The sequence below is a fragment of the Chelmon rostratus genome, chromosome 20 (genome assembly GCF_017976325.1).
Source record: "Chelmon rostratus isolate fCheRos1 chromosome 20, fCheRos1.pri, whole genome shotgun sequence".
Classification (NCBI taxonomy): Eukaryota; Metazoa; Chordata; class Actinopteri; order Chaetodontiformes; family Chaetodontidae; genus Chelmon; species Chelmon rostratus.
The window spans coordinates 21036450-21049368 of record NC_055677.1 but is presented as its reverse complement, the minus strand read 5'-3'; the positions used below and the strand labels follow the sequence as shown (position 1 = coordinate 21049368).

At 40.9% G+C, this 12919-nt stretch overlaps 1 protein-coding gene across 4 annotated transcripts in view; it reads left to right on the top strand.

Annotated features, from left to right (window-relative positions):
• slc12a7b (solute carrier family 12 member 7b) overlaps positions 1-12919 on the top strand; it is a 57582-nt gene that overhangs the window by 12943 nt on the left and 31720 nt on the right. The window contains exon 1 of one of the 4 annotated variants that reach the window (XM_041961955.1): positions 1850-2204. The exons of the other annotated variants lie outside the window; for them this stretch is intronic. Coding sequence (XP_041817889.1) covers positions 2084-2204 — 121 coding nt within the window. The 5' untranslated portion in view covers positions 1850-2083. Of the gene's footprint in view, positions 1-1849; positions 2205-12919 lie in introns of those variants that run through there. 4 annotated transcript variants of the gene reach the window in all.

Genomic DNA, 12919 nt, shown 5'->3' with positions numbered 1-12919 from the left:
CATGTTGCCTGGAGCCAGTCCCATATCTGCAACCACACCCACTTACTGGAATTATGCTTTATTGAAACTTGACCTGCCAGTAGCATAGCATAGTGAAATACCAGATTGGATGTCTGACAGACTTCACAGATGGAGCTATGTGACGTGATTTTATTATTATTACATTGAATTATTACGTTTACAAGTTTATCAGTGTAGTGTAATGGAAAAAAACACAATTTGCGACTGAAGCGCTATGGTTCCCCTCACAGTACAGAAGCAGTGTAGAGGAAACAGAACACTGGCAACCAAACAGTGGTGCGGATGAAATGTTTAGATACAGGTGACAGCAAACTTAACATTTCAGTTCTACAGAAATGTAACTGAAAGGCTAGTATTTGTATATAAGTGGGCTGTTGCAGTGGAGAGTTGAAACCCTATAATAGAGGTATAAATGTAAAGTGTTTTAGGGTGGAAAACGTGATGTAATTATTATATATCATGACCTCAAACAAATAATTTTAGTTGGTCTTTCTTGGTACAGCCTCTTCTCGGGGATTATAGCAATCTAACCAATCCAGTGCCTAAATATTTCAAGGTTTCATTAAGATGATTATAGTCAAGGCCCGGATACCTCTGTAGTGAACAAAAGTCAAAACATTTTGGAGTTCTCTTAACCACAGTCGTACCGGATGGAATTTTCCTCACTCTGGCTCAGGCCTCAGAAATGAGTCTTACGTAAGTTGCAGTGGTAAAAGAGGCTATGCTTTCTTCTATATTGGTCACTCTGCCTGCCCATCTCTGTCTCTGATTCTCTTGCCTTCTGCTCCACCTCCTCCCTTTCCTATTTCCTGTGGCCCCCACCCTTCCGTTGACTGTATTGATCTAGTATGTCGTCATATTGGGGAACTAAAGGGGGGAGAGGGTGACTCTCCAGATGTTAAGCGGCCAAATGAGGCTCATCTGCGTTCACTGCTGTGGCTTTTTCTTCAAGCACGGCTGCTCTTAGCATTTCCCATCACACAGGGGTGTTGGCTACTTTGAGATGAGATCTTATGCCTCCTATCACTTTCAATGCATTGAGAAAATGACTCATTGCTTTTGGATTAGCTATTAGGTCAGGTGATGCATTTGATTATGATCAATATACTGATCTGATGTTTCTCAGGCTTTGAATCTAACAGCAATCCCATAATTCTCAGGCGATTGTTTGTTTGTCTCATGTTACTGAAGTTGCTCTGAAGAGATAAGAGCATGAAGTTGACACTTTTATTGATTCTCTTTCCTCTGCACACTATTCCTCTGCCTCCCTCAGTTCCTCACCTCCTCTCTAAGTGTAGCTTCACAGTAACATACAGTCCACTGAATGAGATCTACATATTGTAAGTTGAACGTGTGTGTTAGCATGTGAATGCACGTGTGCTAACCCTCCTCAGGGGTGTGTGTTTAGACAGCCAGTGTATGACTTTAAATCAGCCCGGCCCACGTGTGACTATGCACGTAGGATCAAATAACACTGCATAGAAAGAGAGGAAATGTATATGTGTGTATTTGTGTGTGTATAAACTTTCTCAGTGGAGCAGTATTGGATTTCCTCCTCTCTTTGAACAAAGGCTGACATTCCTGTCTTTTGTCATGTGTGATACAGAACAGCATTCCTGGGCAGAGGATCTGCCCTCAGGCTCAGGAACAGCTTTATGTATACTGTCACCCACTCATGAGCACAAATGCATGTCATGTTTTCTGAAAGTGTGTGTCTTTGTACGCACTGCCCCCATTGGGCGGGGCACTTGTGCTGTTCCTTATTTGGATAGTTGGTGCGGGGTTGGGGGTGGGGGGGAGGTCAGGGTCACATGGGTGTACAGCAGAATCCTAGCGATAGGAGCAAAAACTCAGAAGTAAGTCCCGACGTCTGCCCTGGAAAGCGCAGCAGGGCAGTAAGTCTGCAAATAACTGAGCAGGAGAGCGAGAAAGAAGAGAGGCAGCTGTTGGACAGAGGAATAGAGAGAGAGAGAAGAGCAGCAGAACAGAGAGGGAGGAGAAACGAGAAAGAGATAAGAGCGTGACGAACAGGAGACATTGAGAGGAAGCACATGGTGTAAAAATGCCCACCAACTTCACTGTGGTCCCGGTGAAGGACAGCACGAGAAAGGCAAACGAGGGGGACGAGGAAGATGATGTGGATGACAACAATGTGGTGAAAGAGGAAGAGGAAGACGCCACAGGTGAGATTAGATATTTTTCTTAGCTCCGTCAGGTGGGCAATGAGATAAGCAATGCTAATTCAATGTTTCCAGCTTTTCTGTGCTAATTGACAGATTTCAATTTTTAAGTGAGACTGTCAAAGTGTGAATCGCATCCTTACCTTTATGTTGAGACAGATCGAGAAGTAGTCCTGGAAAGTTCTGGACTTTGCTTACGGTGTCCAGAGCAAGCTGATAATTTGGCTTTATTGCACGGGTTACTGTTGCCTATATTTTTCAGAAAAACTGTTTATGGGCTGTGTGTGGGTGGATAATGTGTAGGGAAGGTAGTGAATTTTAGGGAAGGCTTGTTCATTTTCCAGCAGCTGTGTGAGAAGAGGGTTTCCCTCACACGCCACTGCCACTCTAGAGAATCTGACATGAATTTTGCTTCATGCCAGTGTTTCCCCTTCGTCCTGAATCTTTTTCCCTTTATTTAACCCCTGCCCCTCCAAACCATTGATTGCCTTTTTTTAAAAAGTATTCTTGTTTTCTGAGTATTTCAACTGACCCAACTCCTAATAAATCCTTTATTTAAATTCTGGTCTATTTTTTGCTGTTTCTAATTGGTTCAACATACTGCCAGGTTTCCTAGTGTTGTCCAACACAGTTGAGACACATCACTATTTCATCTCCTAGCATATTTCTGTGTGGATTACCATCAGCATGCAACGTCTGACAGCGTCTGACTCTGAAGACTGTGCAGAGAACTGTAGCATGTTACAGATAAACGGCCTTTTACACAGTGCCTTGGCTCAGGCATGACACGTATTCCTATGTGAGCCCTGCTGGATGTCCAGCAACTCTTTGTCAGTAAATAATTAGAAAATCAGGACTGTACTTTGTGAGGTCTGCAGTGTAGCTTGTGTCTATTGAGCTAACAGTAAAAGACCAACTTCGTGGACTTGATAATGGTTGACTTAACTTTATCCCACTCATCTGAATACCTTTTCCCTGACACCCAGAATTCATCTTCCAAAAATCATTCTTTCTGGATATGTACATCAGTGTAATGTCAGAGATTTGATGATGGGACATAACGTTCTCTCTGGCTTCTGCCAACAGTAGCAACCTGATATCAACCTGTCTGAAGGCATAAAACCAGGGCAACATTTGAAGCCTGAGTTTTTTTCAGAATATTCAGCATGGAAAGGTCATGGAGTGCATGTTTAACAAACTCTTCTCTAACACTCCAAGTTTTGTCAGACTGTTGTTAGCGAAGTTGCTGCTTTTACAGCACTTCACATGGCGCTGGGCAAATCAGTTCCCAGTATTTAATTTCTGCTTAGGAGCTGCAATTACGCTGCATGCTGGGTAAAATTTTACAGACTGTGGGAGAGAGAATGGCATTTTATTACGATGGTTCTGCAGGATATCATACTGCAGCATGTTTGGTTTCCCTTGTGCATGTCTGTGCACATGCAACCACTTGCCTCTGACAATAGTTGCAGTGACAACAATTGTGGGAGAACATGGGGGATGACATGTCACAAAAGACATGCACTGGATCCGTAGCCACAAAATTGTGTGCTGTAAACGTTGCTTGTAGAAGCATCAGGACCACACACTTTATTTAGTTTGCTCTGATTCTGTTTTAAGGAGGACAATATTTTATTGAAATCCACAGGTCATCTACAGTGCATTCAAGCCTATGTTCACCAGACAATATTTGTACATTTTGGTATAAGCTGCCTGATTTGGTGAAAACGTGGTGGCTACAATATGGTCAAATGATCCTGATAGGCCAGCGGGACTGGGAAGGGTGGATGGTTGAAGGTTTACTAGGGAGGGTCCTGAGCATGTTGTGTAGGAAGGCCTGAGTCAAATTGCAGTCACTGTTATTGATTATCCTCTGGCCTGCTTCCTGTTGGCTGAGTGGGGGGAGGTGAGAACCCACCCCCATGCTATAATGTAATGTTCTCCAGTTCGTCTCATTCACTCTGAATTCCCTCTTTGTTCTGCCCTCCTTTCCTGGTTCTAGGTTGTGTCTCTATCTCCATTGTTCATTTCCTTCATAAAATGATGTTGGTGTCGTAGCTAGCTAGATCTCACGAACCCACAATTTGACACATTTATTTAATCCCCTGGCAGTCCAGCATCGGGTCAGTGAAAGCATGGAGCAGAACCCCCAATGAACCCCTAATCTGTTTTTAATGTTTCTGAGTCACCTGTATCGCATACAGTTTGCATTTTTCTAACAAAAAATATATTAAAGCTTAATCTTCTGCATAACTGAGGCATCAGCTGTTTGACTCTTCCTAAGCCAGCCAAAAGATCTACAGCCGGTCCACATGCCCTGGAAGATTTCAATGTTCTGGACAAACGGGAGAAATGCTGGTTACTTATTAACAGATTAGAGATTCTTTTTGTCTAAGTGACTGATCTGATAGAGACAAGAGTTTTTGAAGTTTTTCCAGTATTGACTGAAAGCCAACAGCTGGCAGACGTAAAACGGGCCGCAGTGTAATCCCTCTGCTAATGTATGTCTGCTAAAATGTTTATATTTGCTGCTGACAGGCTCAGATTGTTGAAAGTGATTGACAACATTATGGAAAGGATCACTACATAGATACATTTTTATTAAAGAGTAAGATCCTTTTTGTTTAACCAGAAACAGCCATTATCTCACCAAGCCACCAGACTTTTAGTTTTCCTTATCGAATGTATTAATTTTTTTTACCATTTGATTATATATTTGAGTAAGAATATTAGTTGACAGCCCTTTTTAACATGCAGTAAAACTGTTTGTGGCGAGGCTGTCCCATTTCAAAAATAGGAAAAAAAAAAAGTTCTGGCTTCATTGTGGAGGCAAAGTAACAAGTGTTTAAACAACAAAGCAAGACTGTACATATCGACATGTCTTTGGGCAGTTCAGTGCTGTTTGTTTTGCTCTTCTGTGTGTATCCAGATTAAAATTTGTATCACATGTATCACACATTGTAACACATTAGAGGAGCTCAACTTGTCTTTTGCAAGTGAAACATATAACACAGTGTTTTTGACTTCAGTTGCACTTCTTAAAACATTTGAAACCTAGTTCATTGCTGTTGCAGCAGTGTGATGGTGCCAGTTCACTGTTTGCAGCCGAACTGAGAGCCTTTGTTTCACTATGTACTGCTGAGTACTGTAACCAATTTAATGTTACTTTCCCTGGAAATACCAAGATCGTGGGGATCTCTGTTGAGCATTTGATGTTTGTATGTTCCGAGAATTGTTTGGCTTAAAAATCCCTTCTTCCATTACATGGGTGATTGTATTTTGAGAATCAAGATCTGACTCAAGCAAACTGTTCATTTGGGGGACTCCATCCATAACCTCAAGATCACACGGCCTTATGCTGAAGCTGTTTCTTTTTGCTGTTACTTCATGTCATCAAAAACATTTCTAATGCCTCCTTGTGTCTTTCTCTGTACTGTGTGGGGCAGACAGGTTTTTCAACAGAAAACTGTGTTGCAGTGGGGAGTGATCTTAAACTCTGTGGGAGTGGGTGGAGTGGGGTGGTGTCTGAGCAAGAGCAAGAATAATGGTCAAAAATTCTGTGGGAGTTGACTGGTGTGGGAGTAAAAACAACAGTGCTATGGAAACATCTTGTATGGACTCCCAAAAAGTGCATGTGCATAAGCCCTAATTTTGGCCATGTTGGTGCCTGTTCGTTGTGCTACACAGGGAATCTCATTCAGACAAAGCTGCACAAAGCCATGCGTTTTGAATAAAGAACATAGATTAGGTATGATGTAGAGCTTATGGCTTCAATAGTGGTAGTATAAGTGTAGTTAGCGGTTGGTTGTGACCAGCTAATAGATCACTTGCTTACAAAGCTGAAGGTGGAACTGCTATGGTAAAATGCAATTTTATTTCAGTTTTGTTTAAGATGAAACTAAGCAGGTGATTGGTGCCTGGGGCTTTGCTGCCTCTGTCTGTTGGTCCCTTTGCCCATCTGTCCTAGACATCTGTTTCCTGTTTTTTTCCCAGGCAGGTCTGGTTTTGTTCAAATCTGTTGTCTGTATGTGGCTGTCTGTATTTTGTTTCTCTTTCTCTGCTTATTATGTTGTTAACTCTGCACGCCGTTCTGCACACTGCCCATATTACTAGCTATATTCTCCAAGCAGCACGTGCAACATGCTTTCAGCAAGCAGTCATACAGGCATGATGGCGGTCTGAGGTTGGCTGTAGAATTAGATTTTTAAAATGAGTTTTGGCTGATTCAGCTGAGTAACACATGTTTAGCTGTGAAGAGAATAATCGTTTACACAATAATGATATTTCACTTGTTAACATTAACTTTGTCACCCTTGACCTAGTCTCTAACGTAGTCTTTATTCGTGTTAGGGATGTCAGTGTCTGTTAACTTTGCTTTCAATAGCATGACAGCCATTAACCGGTAAATAACGGGTTAATTTTGCACAGAAGAGCACGCTGGATTGCATCTTCCACTCAGTCGTGTCCTGGAAGATTTCTCAGACAAATAGGAGAAATTCCTGTCAAATATTATTTGTTTATGGATGTTTCCATGTTTTTGCATCTAAGTGACTAATGGGGACAGCAGTTTTTGAAACTGGTCCAGACAAAAACAGGCTGCAGTGTAATCCCTCTGTGTGTTTGCGCACTGTCAATGTACACTAAAAGTGTTTGCCACTGACAGGTTCAGATTGTTATTCTGACAACAAGTGTCTGACATTATGGAAAGGATCCCTACAGATAGACCTCGTTTAAAGAATGAGATTCTTTTTGTTTACCCAGAAACCACCAGACGTCATTCAGAGCAGTAATTTTATCATTGTTAAACACACTTCATTCAAACTGGACAGAAACAAAATGAAAAACTCACCAAAACCTTCTTTGTGCATCTTGTGCAGAGAGGGGCGGACATCAGAGAAGCGGTGGGGCAAACAGCATGTTTGTCACATTTAACTTGGGAATTATTTTCTTCAGCAGATTTTCCTGGTAAAAAGCGGTGATTACCAGACCACAGAAACTGTTGACAAGTGGCAGGTGGTTGTGATGTAGCTTTCATTTGTGAGAGCTGTCCAATGGTTGGTGGTCAGAGCTAGCTTGGCTGCCTTGGCTACCTGGACTTTTAGCTCATTCCTCTTCCCCTTAAAGTATTTTTCAATGTGTTTAGTCACATTACCTCTCAAAGGCATAACGTACTTGGCCTACTGTACTAGCTCTGAATCCCTCGCCCTGTGCCACTCTGATTGGCAGCATATGGGTCTCAACCATGCATCACACGGTGTGTATGTGCATAACCAGTCAGAAATATTTTTTGTGCTCAACTGATTAAGGGTTGACTGTTGACATCCCCAATTCCTGTATATATTTTTCCTCCAAGACAGTTTTTGTTTTTTTCGTTCTGTCAAAACTAAATTATTGGGCAAATACTGTTCCTGTGCATTGCATTAGCCTACCAAGCAGCCATTAATAATGGTTAAAATACAATAACAATTTGTCACAGGGGAGCTTCTCAAAATCCCCAATGATTCAGCGAGGGCTCCTTTATCATGGGAACGTAATGACCTGTGATCATGCCTCTACTTAATTCTCTGTTAGGACTGTTTGAATTGTAACGTTTTAATGGGAAAGAAGCTCAGAATTTACCAGCCAAGTTCATCTGATCAATATTGGGCATAGGTTGAGGAAATGTTTTGTGAGATGTAAGTGGAATAGTCTTGTAGTAGTTATAATCACCTTGTGGAACATTCTGTTTTAATTATTGCACTTCCTAGATTATTTTGGGTGATGAGAGAGCCCTCCTGTGTGTCCTAAGCAAGCATACTGTATCTACTACCTACTATAAATGTCTCACAATTTGATAGTATGACAGTCAGGTCTTAAAGATGCAGGTTTGAACCTGGTTCTTGTCTCAGTTTCATGCACTTGCAGACTTGTCAGAGTAGTTTAGAACCTCTGCTTTGGGTTGTTTATACTGCAGCATGTGTCTGGCCTGACCCTACAGTGTTGCTCAACTCTGTGTTTGAGTTGGCTACATTATTTAGTTCTGCTTGTTCCATCTTCAACACAGCAGCATAATCAGACTCTGTTATTCCATGTCAGTAATTCACCATGTACATGGGTCATAGAAACATTAATGAATTAGATTCCCCAAATAACTCCTTGGCAAATCTTTAAGGTATCAGTACTAGTTAGAGGAATAGACTGTTTAGCAGATAAATCACCTTGAGCATCTGTGTACATTCACCTACAAACAGCTCTCCATGATATGTAAAGAATGTAAAGAGTGTTGATATGAAATTTTAAACAAAACATGTTAATTGCTGCCAATCAGATGGTGAATAAGCTACTCTGTAGGGTTCATATGTATGTAAATCTGACTGATGATATCAGTGCCTCACCAGCCATGAACCTCACCACACATCACTGTGTTACATATTTAAAAAGGGAAAAGCGATAGTCACAGCAATAAGAACCATCCCCTGTTAAGCCTCAAACATTTGCTAAACACTGAAGCTCAGATGTAAACTTCACTGAGAATTTGCTAGAGATGGGAGGTAGGGGAGCCCAAAGCTACAAAATTTGTATGAACACATGATAAAGACAGCTTTGAAGCTTGCAAAGATAAGGGCATCCAAAAAATTCTGCCAAAATATTTCAGGTGAAACTCTATATTTAGCCTGTGCCTTCCTAAAGCTGTTACCTCTGTCAGACCTTCACCTGGATAAATTTCCAATGAAAGAAAGAACAACAAGCTAAAAGGTAGTTTACAACCTTGAACCTTTCAACCAAGTGAAAATTTCCATTCCTAATGAATGGATGCTTTAGTCAGACAGTCATACTTTCTCTGGCTGCTGCTTCCTGTTTCCTGTTCAGTGATCTCCCCCACACAGCTTCCCTGCTCTCAGTATGGTGTCTCTGATAAGCCCCCATCAATAAACACGGGCACCTTTTTCTTTTCTCGCCATGAATGTTTTCGCTGTTGGCTTGTATGAGGCTGTCAGGGTTTTTATGGCTGTTGTTTACATAGGTTTACTGATTGTACAAAAGTGGTCAACACCAGTTCCTTTTTTTTTTTCTTTTGACTATCTTTGCAAGCGTAATTGTACAGATGTCTGTTGTAGTGACATCCAACGAAAAGGAATCCGATATCAGATATTCACTGGTGTTTACCCTTGTTATGTGTTATGTCCACCAACCTCTTTTTAAGACATTCCACTCATGGAGCTCTTCAACTTGTTGACTTGTAAACCATTTTTTCCCACATCATTTTAAATTCTGAAAACTATTGATGTGACATTGCTGATTAATGTCAGCAGACATGGTGCTTTGCTGTCCCAATCATAAGCAAACCAATGAACATGATTAAAGTAGCTCTTTGGTAAAAGTCTGGTTAGAACCAAGCTACATTTTAATAGCTGTAAAATGTCCCCACCCTTGGATGTGGTCAATAACAATAGCTATTAGCAGCCTTACTCTCCACAGCTAAGTGTTGGGTCAATGCTATTGATGTGTCTATATTTCCATTATCGGCTGTGACGCAACATGCTTAGGCATTACAGCACATCCATGCTGATGTCTTGGATATAAACAGCTATTTATAGGTGTGAGCACTCTTGGCTTTTATTACAATTTTTATCTGCTTTATGACAGTCACTTATATTAAACATATTCATACTCTTGGAACCAGATGCTGCCAGTTCAGCCAACATCTGGTTCCCAGAGCCCGTCATACCTCTTTAAATTGCCTTTGCTCCATTCAAAGTGGACACTGGGAGTTATTAGAGAAGGGTTAGAGGATGGTCTAGAGTGATTTAGGATGAAATCCTAGAATTTAGCTTGCCAACTAAAGCTACAATTCATAGTGAAGGTGTGATTAGGGGAGCTTTGTGTGTGTGCACAGTGTTTGCTTCAAATTGTGAGATAGTGACACCATCTGGACAAGGGTGGACTTACTTTTCTCTGTGTGTCTGTGTGCATGCATGCATGCGTGTGTGTGCGCGTCATAAAAAACTTTTTGCTTGATTTGGGTGCAGACTGTCTAGTTTTAGGGAAAAGGGTTTGCTAGCCTCTGAGTCACATGATTACATTGTTCTCATATGACCCATGATTCATTTGTACTTTTGGTCAGAACAATTGGGAAGAAAATGCAAGAGAAAAGCAGACTCATTAAAAAAATAAATTGTTTGCACATTAGATTTTATGTGCAATATTAGGAACAGGACAAACTATCACAAATATTATTACACTAAATGTTTAAAATTCGAATGTGTCAAGATGGAAAAGGAGAAATAAAAGTTTGGGAAACAGTACATTTACTTGTCCTGTCCAGTCCTGAATTGATTAGAGAGTTATGTATGATGTATGATTCTCATAAATTGCAAAGCATTAGGGCTCAGTACCCATCTCAGCTCAAAAACAGGAATATTGCATTTGTTAGTATTTGGTGGTGGCAGTGGAGTGACTTTTTTAATAGCACCATAATCTCTTCCTAATGTACTTTTTTTCTCACCCATCTAATGCTTAGTGTTTACACATGGCCTTGAGGATTCAGGTGTAAGCGGCACTAAGTAACATTGATCCCAGGAACCTTGGCTGACCCCTCTTCTCTCCCTCTTTCTTCTTTTCTTTCTGACATACTCCCACACTTTCTCAACTGCCTCCACATGTGTGTCCTGTTCTTATGTACATGTGCAAGTTTAATCAGAATGTGATTTGATTCCATGAGTAAATAAAATTTGCTCTATAAGCGGTGTTGACACATCCATACTTGAGCATAGTCCTAGGCCATTTAGCTAGTGTCAGTCAGATCAATTTTTAACCATTTCCCCATTCATAGTATGGACGTTTAAAAGTATCTCAAGCCTCAAGGCTATATAGAAGCTAGTACACAGTGTCGATAACCCTCATTTGTCTGTCCTTCCTCTCCCGCCCATGCTGTGTGTTGCATAACAGACAGTGTTGTTTACCTGAAGGGTTTAAAGGCTTAGGACATAATAAAGTGCAGCATACAGACCCTTATGCACACACACACACAAACTAACTTCAACAGCAGCCAGCTGACATCAAACCAAGTGGAGCTTGATACTACTAAATCCTTCTTACTGTGTGATTTGATAGCCCCTCTTTAAGCTCTGCCTTGACACATCTGTCAGTTTAATGACGCTGGCAGCTGATGTTCAGTCTTGTCTTCATATGGTGGGTGAAGTGGGTGCAGTTTTTTATTCAAGTAGTCTCAAGATATTGGATTATTTATTATAAATTGCTCTCCGAAGTCCAACCGTATTGTCAAAAATGTTTGAGTCCCCAGTGTGTCAGTGATCAGAGGGAACTTGGTGGTCACAGTCACAACTATATAGGCGACCCCAGAACGACGCTTTGCCTGTCTCTGCTGAATGACCAACAGCCACTGTGTCTCAGCATGATGAAGAAGGTCACCTGACTGACAGCCAGTGGCCAGAAGACTGCAGCAGAAATTAAGATGTGTTTTATAAAAAGTTCAGGATTAGCCTAATCTGGTTAAGAGATTAGTGCCCACTTCACATGCTCTTAGACGGACAGATAAGTGTGCAGCCAAGACAAAGGTAGACAGCAGACTAGGTGCACCAAAGCTATGGGATAATGACTGGGGCAGAGCTTGGTCTGCCATTGTCTAGGCCATATTGATCGAGCCAAGATAAGTATTCAAATCTCCAATCTAATCTTCAAATTGAACCAAATGAGTAGTAATTCAATTTTTTTCATGAAAATCTGCTGAGGTCCGACATACTTAAATCTCTCCAGTCATAATGTCCGGGGAAGATAATTCCTGGGTAAGATGTGAAAATATTCTGGTTCTACACCCGGTTTTTCCCCACTGCATCCCTGATGTCCACCCTCTCTCTCAGTCCTCTCCCAATTCAGTCAATCCAATCCAGTGAATTAAGGTTTTATTTTGACCATACTGGATAGTGGCGTTTGTTGGAACAGTAAAAGACAAACCGAGAACGTTTTGGTGAGTTTTATTTTGCTTCTGTCAAATTTAAATGAAGTGTTTTTTACGATGATAAAATTACTGTTTCTGTAAATGGAGTCCGGTGGCTTTGGTAAGGGCAATGTAGTGGCTGTTCCTGTTTAAACTAAACAGATCTTACTCTTTAACAAATAGGTCTATCCGTAGGGATCCTTTCCATAATGTTGTCAGACACTTAGAATAACAATCTGAGCCTGTCAGTGGCAAAAACAAACACTGTACAAAGTACATCGATGCACAAACGGCCATTCCATGGCTGGCAGCTGCAGCGCTCAATACTGGAAAGTCTTCAAAAATTATTTTTCCCACTAGTCACTTTGACACAAAAACAGGGACAATAGGATCCATAATCACAGATATATTTGACTGGAATTTCTCTCATTTATATGGGACATTGACATTTCACACAACGTCACTTTCATTGATTGAAAATTAAATGTAGGTGAAGCCGATACGAGCGAATAATTCAACACGGCATTGAACATGATTTTATTTGTAGTAGTATGTCCCTCGTTTTATTGGTTTGCCCTCTTAGGGGCATAATGCACAAAAACAGATTCAAACCATTTGAATATCTACGTGTTTTTTTAAAGGAATAACCACTCTTCATTTTTGATAGCCCTAATATATATACACAACACACACACACACATACACATATTTACACTACAAACACATAAGTTTAGTGTTGCCATATAAATGCTCACAAAAGTGTCCAAGCACATTAGCAGCA